The sequence below is a fragment of the Diabrotica virgifera genome, chromosome 3 (genome assembly GCF_917563875.1).
Source record: "Diabrotica virgifera virgifera chromosome 3, PGI_DIABVI_V3a".
Lineage (NCBI taxonomy): Eukaryota > Metazoa > Arthropoda > Insecta > Coleoptera > Chrysomelidae > Diabrotica > Diabrotica virgifera.
Window position 1 is genome coordinate 189,205,629 of NC_065445.1, and position 16,075 is coordinate 189,221,703.

General features: G+C 33.9%; 1 protein-coding gene across 1 annotated transcript in view; it reads left to right on the plus strand.

Annotated features, from left to right (window-relative positions):
• Window positions 1–16,075, plus strand: part of LOC114329241 (glucose dehydrogenase [FAD, quinone]-like) — a 133,963-nt gene that overhangs the window by 82,491 nt on the left and 35,397 nt on the right. The window contains exons 4-5 of the mRNA XM_028278287.2: window positions 1,956–2,216; window positions 15,324–15,639. Coding sequence (XP_028134088.1) covers window positions 1,956–2,216; window positions 15,324–15,639 — 577 coding nt within the window. The remainder of the gene's footprint in view (window positions 1–1,955; window positions 2,217–15,323; window positions 15,640–16,075) is intronic.

Below are 16,075 nucleotides of genomic sequence, written 5' to 3' on the forward strand. Positions count from 1 at the left end.
TTTGAATTATACAGTGGGTGATCAAATTATTAGAGCCACCTAGTTATGTTTTAGAGAAAAGGTATATAATTGAGCTGTATAATATATCAATGCGTTTGTTTCCATTTGACTATCTTGATACATTTTATGAAAGTGTAATAAATAGTCTGACAATAGTGGCAACATGCATGTGTCGCAATGCGTGACTCAGATGCCATTGCTTTTCAGTGCTGCCAAGCCTAGCTTGCAACTCGTGTGCCTATTATTTTGTATTCTTGGTGTTTAGAGTTATAATAAACTTTGAGAGTTTCCACCACTCTCTAGTGATATTCTGACAGTCCTATACTATGTTTGGTGAATTTAGTCAACATTGCACGTTCGTTACACTAGTGGAACCAGAACACCATGGGAAAAGTCAAAAACATCTCACAGAGGAAAATAGCAGAAATAAAAACTTTATTATTCAACACTAATCACTCCAACAGAAACATAGTATCCATGTCTAAAGTTTCAAAGGCAACGTGGACCGTATAAATAAAAAACTAAAAACATTATTAAACAAAAGTAAAATTTTCTGAGGTGGCTCTAATAATATGATCACCCACTGTATATCTTAAGTTAAAAATCACTCTCAATTGTCTATTTTTTTCACCCCTGTAACTTATTAAAATAATCATTAAAGAAGTTCTCAGGGACTTAAGACCCTCGGTAATACCATAATATTTCATTTTGCGTTTAAATTTTTCAAAAATACTTATTAGTTTTCTCAGGATCCGCAAAAAATGAATGCATTTAAAAATAATTCGACCTAAAACTTTGCGCCTACGCTCTCAAAAAGGATTGAAGTATTATACATTCTTGTAATCAGTATCTCAAAAGCTTTTAAATGAGGTGCCCCGTGATGTACTATCCCATTTAAAAAAATTAAAGTTATGCCTGTCACCTGAAGAGGGATCACGTAAAGTTCGAAACATTGATACCAGAATATACTATGACCGTTTTAAAAATCGACCTGTCCGACCGTTTTGCTTATATGATAAAAATAAATAAGTTAATAGGGAGGGGTAACACTTATTCCAGCGCACTGTATATAAATTATATGAAAGCAATTAGATTCAAAACTAATTTCACAGGAAGCAGGCTTCAGGCCAAGCATATCCTGCACAAGCCAAGTACTGAACTTAACAGATTATATAGAGAAGGGATTTGAGCAGAGAGAGATAATGGGAGTAGCCTTAGTAGACCTCGCGCCTGCTACGATATAGGAACTACTGAACCCTGCAAAACTCACTTTGCTTGCCTACGATCTGGTAAAGATTATTAGGTCCTTGCTATATACTAGACCCTTCTAAATGAAAGCTAAATGGAAAAAAGAGCTGATGGCGAACTTAAAAAAATGGGCTACCCCAAAGAATCGTTCTGGCCCGTTCTAATTAACATCTATACGAACATGCGTCCCAAGGTGAGAGCTTTATTAACGCTGATAACGCTTGATATCGCTGCAAAAGGTAAAATCTTCGCACAGATTAAAGTGGACAATGGAAGAGTTTTTAACCAATATGTCAACCTATTACAAACAAAACGCACTAAAACCAAATCCTGCTACAGTCTAAGTGTGTGTATTCCATCTCACCATCCATTTGGGGCATTTGGTATGACCATCTGAGTGGCGATCTTCTTCGGGTTCCTTTATCATCTACTTTGCCTTTATAGACTAATATTTCCATACCTTCTTTTGTTCTGGCTGTGTGCCCAAATACTCCAATATATTTTGGTTGATGATTGTAGTATGTCTAGTGTTGCCTATTATCGATTGAATTTGTTCAATAATGGTACTTTTTTAATTTATTAAGTTCCTTGACACCATCGAATTTGTTTTAAATGTATAGTTGTTGCTTTTTGCAAATCATAGATAAAAATAAGCTTTATAATGATTCATTATTAAATGTTAACCTATACACTTCTCATTTTCAAAGGTTCGACCAGAATACGACTTCATAGTGATAGGAGGCGGTTCAGCTGGGGCGGTAGTAGCCTCCAGGCTATCAGAGATTTCCAACTGGACAGTTTTGCTGATAGAAGCAGGAGGCGACGAGAATGAAGTATCGGATATTCCGACTCTGAGTGGTTACATGCAAATGTCCCACATGGATTGGATGTATCAGACATCTCCGCCAGGGGATTCCCCTTACTGTCTGGCTATGCTTGGAGATCGATGCAATTGGCCAAGGGGTAAAGTATGTACATCAGTAATATATTTTTACAAGTGTAAGAGTTATGTAAAAGTAAGAACATGTTAAATAAACAATTTTATGCGAAGGAAAGGTGAAATCTGGATTACACTGTTTGAAATCAAACTGCTGTTTTTTATGATGGCATTCTTCTTTTTGATATGCCTATGCGTGACGAATATTGGCGATCATCATGGTAATTTTTATCTTATCTGCAGCAGGGCGGAAAAGCTGCACAGAAATTCAACCAGGTTCTGAGGTTCTTTACCAGGATTCTTTCAGGTATTCCTTTAACCAGGTTCTTCTTCCTGTATCTCGCTTTTCACATATTGTCCATTGCAGGATGGCTTGTAGGAGGGCATATCTGGATTCATTTTGCATAATGTATCTTCTTCTTCTTAAGGTGCCTATCCGTTCCGCATGTTGGCGATCAGCATGGCTATCCTAACTTTGCTTGCTGCTATTCTGAACAGTCCGGCTGTCGATGTATTAAACCCCTTTCTCAGGTTTTGAAGCCAAGATATTCTTCTTCTCCCTGGTCCACTCTTTCCAAATACCTTGCCCTGAAGAATGAGTTGCAACAAGCCATATCTCTGTTCATTCCTCATAACATGGCCAAAATATTCCAGTTTGCGCTCTTTGATTGTGTTGATAATCTCTCATTCCTTGCCTATTCTACGTAAAACCTTAACATTAGTCACACGATCCACCCACGAAATTCTCAAAATGCGTCTGTAACACCACATCTCGAATGCCTCGAGTTTTCTCAAAGAAGCCTCGGAAAGTGCCCAGGCCTCTACTCCGTACAACAACGTAGAAAATACATAGCATCTGATGATAGAGATTTTGGTAGCAAGAGGTAAATCGTGGCTTCTGAAAAGAGACTTCATCATTATTAACGTTGATCTCGCTTTTCCTATGCATTGTTTTATTTCACTTGAGTGGTCCCACTGGCTGTTTATGTTGGTACCAAGGTATGTGTAGCTGTCGACCCTGTCAATTAGTTGTTGGTTAACCAAAGGCTGTGTATTTAATATTTCGCGCTTACTGACCACCATGTACTTTGTTTTTTTCGTATTGAGATCAAGTCCGTATTCTCTACTTATATCTGATATGCGAGACATTATTCTTTGCAAACCATCTAGACTGTCCGCAAAAACTACAGCGTCGTCGGCATATCTAATGTTGTTCAGACGCACTCCATTGACTAATACGCCTTCCTGTAGTTCTCCCAGCGCTTGCTCGAAGATACATTCAGAGTATATATTAAACAGCGCCGGGGACAGGATGCATCCTTGCCTCACTCCTAAATATACACGTCACAGTCAACATCCCTGCATCTTTGCATAACCACTTGGACAGCGAATAGAGCCTCTCGGGTGCCTAAGGCATCGCGGAATCCAAACTGCGTCCATGATACCTGCTCTTCGCATTTTTTATATATTCTACCGTGTATCACTTTCAGAAACGTTTTGAGTAAGTGGCTCATTAGGCTAATTGTTCTGTAGTCTTCACATCTTTTGGCATTTACTTTTTTGGGTAAAGTTACGAAGGTCGACTTTAACCAGCTTTGGGGTATTTTTCCAGTTACGTATATTTTGTTGAATGCAGTTGTTATCCATTTTATTCCTTGTTCATCCATAAGTTTTAGGAATTATACATAAAACTGATCAGGCCCTACAGCTTTACCATCTTTAGTTGTTTTAATAGCTGACGTGACTTCTTCAATGGTAATCGGGGGTCCTGTTTGGCATTCAGTGTCTTCAATGGTATTCTGCCTTTCATCTGCAAAAGTTACTTTCACATATTTTTTCCACGTGTCTAGTTTTTCTTCCACACTTAACTGTGGTTTGCCTTGGTTATCTGCCAAACACCCACCTCTTCTATGTTTGTATAAGCCTGCAGCTTCTTTAACTTTTTTGTGCATATTGAATGAATCGTGTTTATGTTGCAATTGCTGGATTTCCGCACACTGTTCTCTTAGTCGTGTATCCTTAGCTATTATAATTGCTTTTTTGATCTCTTTATCTATTCTTCTGTATAATGACATGTCCTGATCTTTGGACTTTCGCCTCTCTTCCATCATATCTAAAATCTCGTTTGTCATCCACGATTTTTTCTTCATTTTTGGTGGTTTAAGGAATTTCTCACGTATGTCTTGTGAAACTGTATGCAACTTTTCTATCTCCTGGTCCATTACATCCGATTGAATAACGGTATTCAAGTTGTTCTGTATATACCGTTTTACACTCTGTTCTGTGTTTTGGTCTTTTAATAGCCTGATGTCGAATTTTGGATTGACACTACGTCTAACCTTTTTTAGCCTGAGCTTAATTTTGCCAATCAATGGGTTATGGTCTGACTTGATATCAGCTCCTGGGTATGTCTTGACTGATGTTATGCTGTTACGGAATCTTTTATTAATAATGTGTCTGAAGTATTGTAACTTTCGAGATTTAATGGTGGTCAGTACATCTCAGTTCTTCTTCATTCTTTTAAGGACCTCCTCATTTGTGACTCGGACTGTCCACGGGATATTAAGTATTCTCCGATACAGCCACATGTCAAATGACTCATATATCTTCTGCACATATCTTCGTTCACGGTCCACGATTCAACACTATAAAAAGGGAGAGAGAAGACGTAGCATCGCAGCATTCTTACTTTTATACTAAGAGAGAGGTTGTGGCATTCCGGTACGCGCTCTTATCTCCTGGTTGTTGGTCCATTTTTCATGTATTATGGCGCCGAGGTAGTTGTAGTGCGTCACTAGGTGTTTGGTAGAGTCGACCTTCTGTTATTTTTGGCTTGATCATAAGCTTTGTATTCTTAACGTTTGTATTATGTCCATGTTGTTGACTGTAATACGTGATTTTGTTCATAAGAACATGTAGTTCTTCTACGTTGTCCGCAAATACTATGTGCCATCTGCATATATGATGTTGCTTAGCCGGTACCCGTTTAGTAGAATAACTTTTTTCAGTATTTCAGGTTAAGGACCAACTTTTCAAGTTCGTCCATAATCTGGTTTGAAACAACTAAATTAAAAAAAGCAATCCTAATCACATCAAGATTTATTAGAGGGTAATATAAAGCAATTATTTGTATACAAATATGTTTTATTCTGAGAGATATGAAAATGTTTTATTTTTAAATACGTTTATTTTATAACTAATTTAAAATTCAGTTTTTTTTATATTCAATGGCAAAAGCTTGTTATTAGAGTAAACTGATAGTCATTTGGATTCATCAAGCAGCCAATCGTGTTCACTATTCGACATAGGCCAATTCAGAGGTCATTCTATGGAATTCGAGGTATTTCTTTAAATTGGTTCCAATCCTACTTGAATAATAGGAAACAACTAGTTAGAGCAAATGATACTGACTCTAGTCTCAAAAACATTGTATGTGGAGTACCACAAGGTTCAGTATTGGGTCCTCTTCTGTTCCTTATCTTTACAAATGACATCACTAATTTAAAAATCGATGGTAAATTTTTTCTTTTTGCTGATGATACCAGTATCACTTGGAGCAACTCAACTATTGTATCTCTTCATGAAACTATAACTTCGGATCTACTGACGATAAAGACCTGGTCTGACTCTAATTTACTCTCTTTTAACGTATATAAAACAGTAGCATTATCCTATAAAGGAGCTCTTCAACCTTTGCCTCTTAAGATCAGTACCGTTGATTCTGTAAAATTTCTTTGTATTTTTTTAGACAGCAACCTCAAATGGTCCCTTCATATCGATTCGTTAAGTAAGAAACTCGCCTCAGCTTGCTATGCAATAAGATCTGTCTCAAGGGAACTCAATTTAGCATCTTCTAAAATAACATATTTTTCGTTGTTCGAGTCTCATCTTCGATATGGTCTTCCTTTTTGGGGTTCTAGTACAGCTGCTCAATTTGATGTTATTTTTAAATTGCAAAAAAGAGCAAATAAGATATCTGTTTGGCCCCAGAAGATCTACACATTGTAGAAGTTACTTCAGAGATCACGGAATTTTAACACTTCCATCTTTATATATTCTAGAAACGGTTTGTTTAATTCGTAAACACCTTCATGTCTTTCCAGCAAGACCCAATCATCTTTTCTCCACCAGAAATTCAATCTTTGACATTTATTTACCGATTCCATCCACTGAGTTAGTAAAGAAATCTATATTATATTCCGCAAAGAAACTGTACAACCATCTCCCGTTACAACTTAAATATGTAACATCTTTCTCAAAGTTCCGTAAAATGATAAAAGCCTATCTATCTAAAAGACCATACTATTCAATAGAAGAATTTCTTAATGAATAACTAAGAAAATTGGGTTTCATACGCAGTAGCATAAACTTGTCAGTTCCTTATGTATTTTATTATATTTTTGTAAGTATGTTCAATTTGCAATTTATATAAATTTTGCAATAAATTATTGTTTTTGTCTTGGCTTTTATATCTTATATTATACTGTACATATATTGACAATTTATCTTATTTTAGTAAATTGTACTTGTTGTTATTTGTTATTGATATCATGTTTTCTTTTGACTGTATGTAAGCTTTGTCCATAAAATTGTAAAAATTTTCAGTGACAATAAAGCATATTTCTATTCTTCTATTCTATTCTAGGCCTCCCTTGGTTATTTCTGGTGTTCTCTACACTGTGCCGCTTGTGGCCAGTTTCCCGCTCTTCTATTTACTTCGCCCATCCATGTAGTCGGTGGTCGTCCTCGGCTTTTTTTTATAATTTCTCGGATTCCATTCTATGATTCCTCTTGTCCACCATCCATTAGCTAAATGCTCTGCCCATTTCCACTTGTGATTCTTTCGATGACGTCTTGAACTCATGATCTTTGCCTGATTTGTTGGTTCGTTATGTGGTCTCGACCACATTGTACGTTCCATGGCTCGTTATGTAACTCTGCTTATTTTCATCTTGTGTCCGAGATATTTGTAAGTGTCTGTTTGTTGTATAGTATTATAGTCAATAGTTATTTTCTCGCTAATTATGAGAATTCTCATAAGTCTAGTTTCAAAGTTTATTTTTAATCCTGCTCTCTCATACAGAGTTTTAAGTGAATGTATCATAGAAACTGCATCTTACAAGTTGTCTGCGATTAATACTACGTCATCTGCAAACGTCAGATGATTTAATCTGTCTTCATCTATTCGCGGTGTGCAAGTAGTTGGAGGGGATACGAGAAACGATCGTGCGAGAATAGCGTAGAAATATTGCAACTTTCTTAAATAATTCATATTGTCAATTGAAATTGTCAAAATGACGTGTATTTCATACCTACTGTCACTGAAGAAGAAAAATTATATATTGCTCCACAATATTGATATGATATGCAATTATTATATAAAGGTAAGTTTAATTAATTGTATTTTGCTTGCAGTACTGCATTTTAATAACTAATTTTATTTACTACATACAATTGTTTACGTTTTAGTAACATAACCTGAATCTTATTTTTTCTTCTTATTATTTTTTGGACTATGGCCTTGACAATTATCCAGTAACCAGGACTAATATAATTGGCCAATATAATTAAAAGTGCGAAAAATGTTACTGAGCGTAGAAACCAGGTGTCGCTTTGCCGAACTTGCACGGTCCCAATACTGATGCCCATAGTTTGTCATTGAGTGTTCTTAAATATTGACTCTAGAGCTGCCTTCAACAATTTTTGTGAAATATCCTTGTCGTACTCCTCGACCTAAGGTGACTGTTTCCGTCTTCAAGTATATTAATACTTGATGCAGCATTCTCATAGATGATTTCTCATAATAATGGAAGCTAATGGGTCTATAATTTTCTAATTTAGTTATATCACCTTTTTTGTGTAACAAGACTATCACTGCATTGTTCCAGTCTTTTGGAATCACAGCTACATGTAAGCATTTATTAAACAGTATGCTTACTGATTGTAATATAATTTTTGGTCAACATCTTTTAGGTCATATTCATTAAACACATACTATTCTTCCTGTAATTTAAATAAAATTATAGTTTTTCAACATTATCATATCACCCAACCACCATTACTCTATCTCTTTTAAAAAAATTTAGAAATAATTTTGTTTTTAACTTGCTTCTGCTAAACCTCTCTCTCCGTTTTAAAAAAAACTTTTACAGTAATATATATTTCACCCATTTCAGTCTGTTTACTCCATTACCATCTACAGATTTCAAATTATTAGTTCACTAATTCAAATAATCAATTAAATTAAAAAAAAATTCTCTTCATTTTGTTATTAACCATTACAACCACAATATTAGGCAACCAACATTACTCCTTTTTATCTTTTACAACATTACTATGCATCATATCCTTTTCCGTTTATAAGTTGTTTACATTTAAGTAATTTTCCTTTTCCTTTCTATTTCAAACTAAATTAAACTTTCGTCTTTTTTAAACTGTCATCAGCAACGTCATTGATTTTACTATGAATAATATTTTTATCAACATTAATAACAGTTCTTTCTGTAACAGAGAGTTGCCTTTTAGACTTTTACAATAGAATATAATTTATTATAATTTAAATTCCACTTTAATACAGTTATTGACAACCATTCAGCTTAACTAATAATCTAAATTCAAAACTACACTCTTTTTAAATTCATAACCAAAAATTGACTACCTGTCCTGTCATGTCACTTCTATCTGACAAATCGATTTTCATCTCCTACACCTTGGTCTGTGTCCATTGAACTGGCAAGAACCACACGTTATTATCGAGAAGGGAACCATGTTGCCCTTTGAGAACTCTTAACAAATATAATCTTTTAACATCGAGTCGCTACAATTATCACATTATTAACATGTAAACCATATTTCTCTTTTCGATGTAACCAATTTTATAAGGTTGTTAGTTTTATCTACTAAGAAGAACGTAAGTATTTACCACATTTTTTCTTTAACTAGTCACAATTTAAACCTTTTGCATTCATTTTAACGTGGAAATACTTCGTTCTAGGCACTTAAGATGATCTGATCTAGATCTAAAACGTTTTGCAATCCATTTGGATGACTTTTTAACAGTTTTTTTAATAAACTTTTTATACCATTGTATGAATGTTTGTTACTTCCGAATGATTTTTTAATTATGGTATACAGCCAGCTACTGGGGTTTTCCCATTGATTTTGTAATATAATTTCGCCTCCTGCTTTTATTAACTCAATAACGCTCATCACCAGGCGATCGATGGTTCTTCATTTCCTTTAAAGCTGCTGTTACTTCTGACACTGTAATGGGTCAAAGTACTTCAGATCCCTGATTTATGGGAGTTCTTACTCGTGTTGGGAAATTCTCTTCTGGTCTTTGGCTGGTATGGGATCATAATGTCATCAAATAAAATTGTTTATGTTTAGTAAAAAATATTTCTGAAACTTGTAAAGCATGATTAGTTCATAAACAATGAATTTTTACGCACATAAATGTTAGTCAGAATTGCCATGTTCAATGTTCATCGTGAATCACCAATGGAAAAGGTGAACGCAAGAGTAATCGATTTGCTTAGTGATCTTTGTGTTATTTAACACGTTGACGGACAGAACGTCTTAAGACGTCTAATTTCCATTGATATAATGTGACACAACGTCTATTTATAGACGTTACATTTTTCCCTATTCTACTTTGCAAAATACATATAGTGTCACAACACTTGCTTATACATTTGACGCACTGTCCGTCGACGTGTTAAAGAGAAACTCTCAATGTTCTACGCTGATTTTTTAAGTATATGCACCATAAATAAAAACTGATTTCTTCACTACTACCCATAGAATTATATATCTTGGTAACCTATACGTAATCTCTATAAAATATTAATAAGAGTATTGCCAAGAAGGATTTTTTCGATTGTCTAATAATCCTTCTCATAATTTCATAACAAAACATCTTCGTAACACAAATAACGTGACGTAACTTTTGCATATTGCAATTTCTACATATCATTATAAGAGAAATTCGCGTGACTATTTCAGACTTAATGATTATCATTTGTATTGTTTACTCATGAATGGCAAATCGTAACATTTTGGTATTGAATAACTTTTATATCGTTATTGGTGTAGATTATAGGGTGTCACAAAACGATTTTTTATAAATTATATCCCAATTTTTAGGAATGAAAATAATACAACATTTTTTATTTTAATGTCAAATACAATACAAATAATATTCAGTTTACTATTTGAGTAACAGATTATTCATTATATCCAAAAAAAAAGAGAGCTAATAAGAACTACAAGATTAAGGAGTTTTATTAATTCATATGTTCAATGGATCCCCAGATATCAAAAATATTGCATTAGAATGAGTTCTATATATTTTTCGTATACAGTGTGGTGAAAATGAAAGGAATAAATTCGTTATTTCGTAAACCGGCGACATTAACCCTTAAACGCTCAAGGGTGGGTAAAAAATGTCCACCTAATGCGTATTCCCTTGTAACATATTTATTACTTGTTTAAAAATTTTTCAAAAATTATTTATTGTTAAAAAGACAGCCTTTTATCGAATGTTAATTTGGTTCTACGGATATTTTTAAAAATAAAAGTAATATCTTGAGTTAAATATGGGTGAGAACAAAAAGTACACCCTAGGCAAAACTTGTTACTAAAGATTTCTATACAATTTCTCGTTGTCAATTTTTTTTGTCAATTAATTTAATATAAAAAATTGTTTTTGGACACCCTGTATAAATAACGATGTTAATGTTTATATTACTGAATAGAGAATTAAATAACCTTTCAAATGTGCTAGCACACGACCCCTATCCTTATTTAAAAAAATCATCGATTACGTCATCACACCCAGATGGATGACGTCACTTGTCTGATATATTTGCCAAAATATCATAATTTAAAAATATAAATCGATCTGTTTCGGGATTTTTCCGCAAAGTCGCCGGTTTACGAAATAACGAATTTATTCCTTTCATTTGCACCATACTATATACAGGGTGTAACAAAAATACAGGTCATAAATTTAATCACATATTCTGGGACCAAAAATAATTCGATTGAACCTAACTTACCTTAGTACAAATGTGCACATAAAAAAAGTTCCAGCCCTTTTAAGTTACAAAATGAAAATCGATTTTTTCGAATGTATGGAAAACATCATCATCAACAACAGTATCATCTTAACCCGGCACCTGCCACGTGGGGTGCTACCAGCACCCCATAACACATTTTCATCAAATATTTGGTATTTTAAGTTTGTTAACCGTGCTGTGCGTCATAGTAGCTTTCTATAATATACATAATATAGCATAGATCTGTTTGCGTTTAAAGTGGTTATTTAGTGTCATTCTGAACTTGCAGCTCTAAAGTCGAATTGGGGTGTCATCATCTGGCAGTTTAAGTTTTAAATTTCTTTTGTGTTTTTGTCAGGTCAGATTTTAAACATGTTAAACATGTTTTTTTATATTCTTGTGTAACTCAACACATTATTTTGTTTATAAACAAGTGGATCACAGAAAATTGTTTAGGGGTGCTGTGAGCACCCCATGTGGCAGTTGATGCCTTGCAAAGCCACGTGGCAGGTGCCGGGTTAAGAAAAAATTATAGTGAAATCTGGACACCCCATAAAAATTTTATGAGGTTTTGTTCCTTTAAACCCCCCCAAACTTTTGTGTACGTTCCAATTAAATTATTATTATAGTACCATTAGTTAAACACACTGTTTTTAAAACTTTTTTGCCTCTTAGTACTTTTTCGAAAAGTCAGTTTTTATCGAGATATTTCGAATATTTGTCAAATCCACCACATATTTGTATATGGTTAAGTACGATTATGGAGACTTGGTTAAAAAAGAAGTCACATCTCGATAAAAGGTGCCTTTTCGAAAAAATACAAAAAGGGAAAAAAAGTTTTAAAAACACTGTGTTTAACTAATGGTACCGCAGCAATATTTTAATTGGAACGTACACAAACATTTGGGGGGTTTAAAAGAACAAAACCCCCATAAAATTTTTATGTAAACATATTGAAAAATAAGCTTCAACTCGATAAAAACTGCCTTATCGAAAAAATACTAAGAGGCAAAAAAGTTTTAATAATATTGAATTTAACTAATGGTACCACAATAATAATTTAATTGAGACGTACACAAGAGTTTGGGGGGGTTTAAGGGAACAAAATCCCCATAAAATTTTTATGGGGTGCACAAATTTCACTATAATTTTTCTTTAAGATTTTCCTGCCATAAAAATGCCACATGTCCATTTTCAACAAAAAATCTCCAATAGTTTTCGATATATTCGAAAAAATCGATTTTCATTTTGTAACTTCAAAGGGCTGTAACTTTTTTTATGTGCATATTTGTACTAAGGTAAGTTAGGTTCATTCGAACTATTTTTGGTCCCATAATATGCGATTTAATTTATGACCTGTATTTTTGTTACACCCTGTATACATCTACAAAATAGTTGTTCAAATTAAATTTCCTACGAACATGAATACACGTCACTTTCTAAAGCCGTGAATAATTTTTTTTACAAAAATACATACATTCAAAAAACGAAGCAAAAAAACACAATAAGACGAAATTTTATTAACATAACCTATTTTTTCGCAAATATTGTTCTATAACGTTTTTCTACGCAATTTTAACTACAACGGTAAACGGTACATTTATTTAATGTTCTACTTTCAATGATTTTTGCTAATTTTACATTAGCAATTATCACTTTAAACAATATATATAAACTTTACATTTCAACTTAATCGAAAGAAAAGATCTACTTCTGAACAGAACAAACCTAAAGGTAACAAAATACCCGTGGTGGTATTTCCATCATCAAAATATCTTCAAATCTGTTTTTGAAGTCATCATGCAGCGCATTTAAATGTTGAACGTATGTCTGAATATCTTCATCAAGACATGCTGTACGTAACAAGCACAGGACTTACACATTGTAAGCACAGGATTGTGGAATCACAATCAGTAGAATTGCATATGCAAGCAATTTGCAGCAAAATAGAATTCTACTCATCGTGGCAGTGGCGGAGTGATTTGGAATTTATTTAAACAAATTTGAATTTTTTATCGTAAAGTATCAATGGAACAAATAATGTTTTAATAGAAGGGACTCAAAAATGTGATTATTAGGCATTGAAATAAGTTTTTTGATTTAAGATGTTTTTGATCAAATTTTAGTGTAGAAAACATTAAAATACTGTTTTTACATTTACTCCCATTCCCAAAATACATGTTCTTCTATTTGGCTAATAATTTGCCCACAGATAGCCAAAACACAGGACTTTAAGTGGTTAAAAGAATTTGTGTAGTTTTACAATATAAGAAAAGTTACATGCAATAATATCTGAGTCAAAATTATATAGTCCAGTCGGGTTAGCATTTGATCTTGCATGTCGAGCTACCCCAGCAAGATGCTACTCTGTTTTGACTGAAATTGTTAAAAATATGGTTTCAATAATTTCTTTTATTTTGTGCCGTCGATATTTTCCGAGTTATGGGGCGAAAATAGTGACAGTTAGAGCAGAATTATTGAATTATCTCGTTTATTATTAGTTTTTGAACAAAAATATACTTATACAAAAGTGGAAAGAATTAAATTTTATACAATTTTGATATTTTTTATTTTTTGCTAAAATCAATATTTCAGGTAGTACGTATGCAGTAAAGGCGCGATCATAAGACCTGATTGGTTTGAGAGCAGCGGTTTTTGTTCAATATCTCCTCCATTTTCAACTTTTCGACAAAAATGGTAGAAACTAAAATTGTTCCAAATAAATCGTCGTTACAATAATTACTACAATTTTTTTAACCATTATTTTCATAGGGCCGATATTTTCAGAGTTAATTGTACCTAATTACAGTAGCCGCCTATATTTTTGACACTTTAATTATTCCACGTATTTCTGTTGTGCTGTAAAACTATAAAACTTCTTTTAACATTTAAAGTCCTGTGTTTTGGTTATCTGTGGGCAAATTTTCAGTCAAATCGAAAGACATGTATTTTGGGAATGGAGGAGAATGTAAAAAACGGCATTTTAAAGTTTTCTACACCTAAATTCCATCAAAAACTTGTTATATAATCTAAAAATAAACTTTTAATCAGAATAACTTGTTATAATATATTTTAATGCTATTTTAAGCCCCTACTATTAAAACATTCTTTTTTCCCATTGATATTTTACGATAAAAAAATGCAAATTTTGTTTAAAAAATACCAAATCACTATAAAGTGTTCGTGGACCCCCAATTACAACTTGTGCACCCCCATTTTTATTTCACGCCAACGTAGACCCCCGTTGAGTCCCTCGTGGACCCCTGGGGGTCCACCTGGACCACTTTGGGAACCACTGGTATAGTCTAATCAATCCACAAGTTTTATAAATTATAATGACATCTAAACTGACTTACCGTTTATTTGTTTTAATTTTTTCAATCAAACTTCTAGGTAAAGATGACGTACCTAAAACAAAAAAACATTATTTTACTAAAATCGCATATAATTATCATTTTGCGAAATATTTCATTAAACAGCGGCCAAGAATTATACCACCATTTTTTATATATTTTTGGACCCGTCCTAGATCTTATTCCTTTAATGAAATTTTGTGAAACAAACCTCATCTGCTTAATCTTTAACGCTATAAAGAAAATAAAAAAACCGTTTAGGTCCTTTCCCCACGACACCTATAAAGAGTTTACGAATATCTCGTAGACGGTCGTAGATCAGCGGCAAGGTACTGGCTTCTTAAGGCAGAGAGTATGAGTTCGATTCCCGCCACCAACGACATTTTCATTTCTAAAATTGATATGAGCCGTTCACCGTGTCTCGGAGAGTACGTTAAACCGTCGGTTCCACTGGGCTAGTGGTACATAGGCACTAGTTACTTGAACCAGGGTTAATGATGCCATTGGCACCGGAACAATCCGAAAGGATCTCCCTAGCAAAAATACCACACGATATTATTATTATATGTACTTACCTATAAAGAAATATAATAGTAGGTACGAAATGGTATCCTCAAAATAAGTTTATAGAATGGCCTGTTAAACTCATGTACGTAGATGACGTGAAATATTGGAGTTGTGTTATAATATAGTAGGCAGTCAAAAATCACTTGTATTTACTTTTAGGTATTAGGTGGTTCCAGTGTCTTAAACGCTATGGTCTACGTCCGGGGTAACCGTCAGGACTACGATTACTGGGAAGCCCAAGGCAATCCGGGCTGGTCATATGATAATGTGCTGCCATATTTCTTAAAATCGGAAGACAACAGAAATCCTTACCTCTCTAAAACGCCATACCATCAAACGGGAGGTTATTTAACAGTTCAAGAATCCCCTTGGAGGACTCCTTTATCTATAGCTTTTCTACAAGCTGGAAGAGAATTAGGTTACCAGATTAGAGACATTAACGGAGAGATCCAGACTGGATTTATGCTGACGCAAGGTAAGAAAGAATAACTGCATTTAGTCAATGGTCTCCAATACACGCTGTACGCAGCCTACGGCGTCTATTGGAAACAACCGGCTAAGTCGGTGGTCACATAAATTCACCCCGTAATTTGAATTTGTTTTAGAATTACTCTTTTTTAATTATTTTTGGTTGTAAGATGTAAGTTTTTGTCCTTCAAAGTTTATTAAAAGAAACGAAAATGAACAATTTTACTACGGCGTGACGCTGTACGCAGCCTACAGCGTCTATTTGAGACTACAGCCTTAGATACTCGATAAGTTATATTGATGGATAGTTTGTTGTTTATTAAATGGTACCTTGGTGGTGTGTTGATAAGTGGTCATGATGCTGACAGAAAAGTTATTCAGGCATTAACTGTTCGAAAAAAAAATTCAGGCCATCAACATGAAAAGACTAGCTTCAATATAAC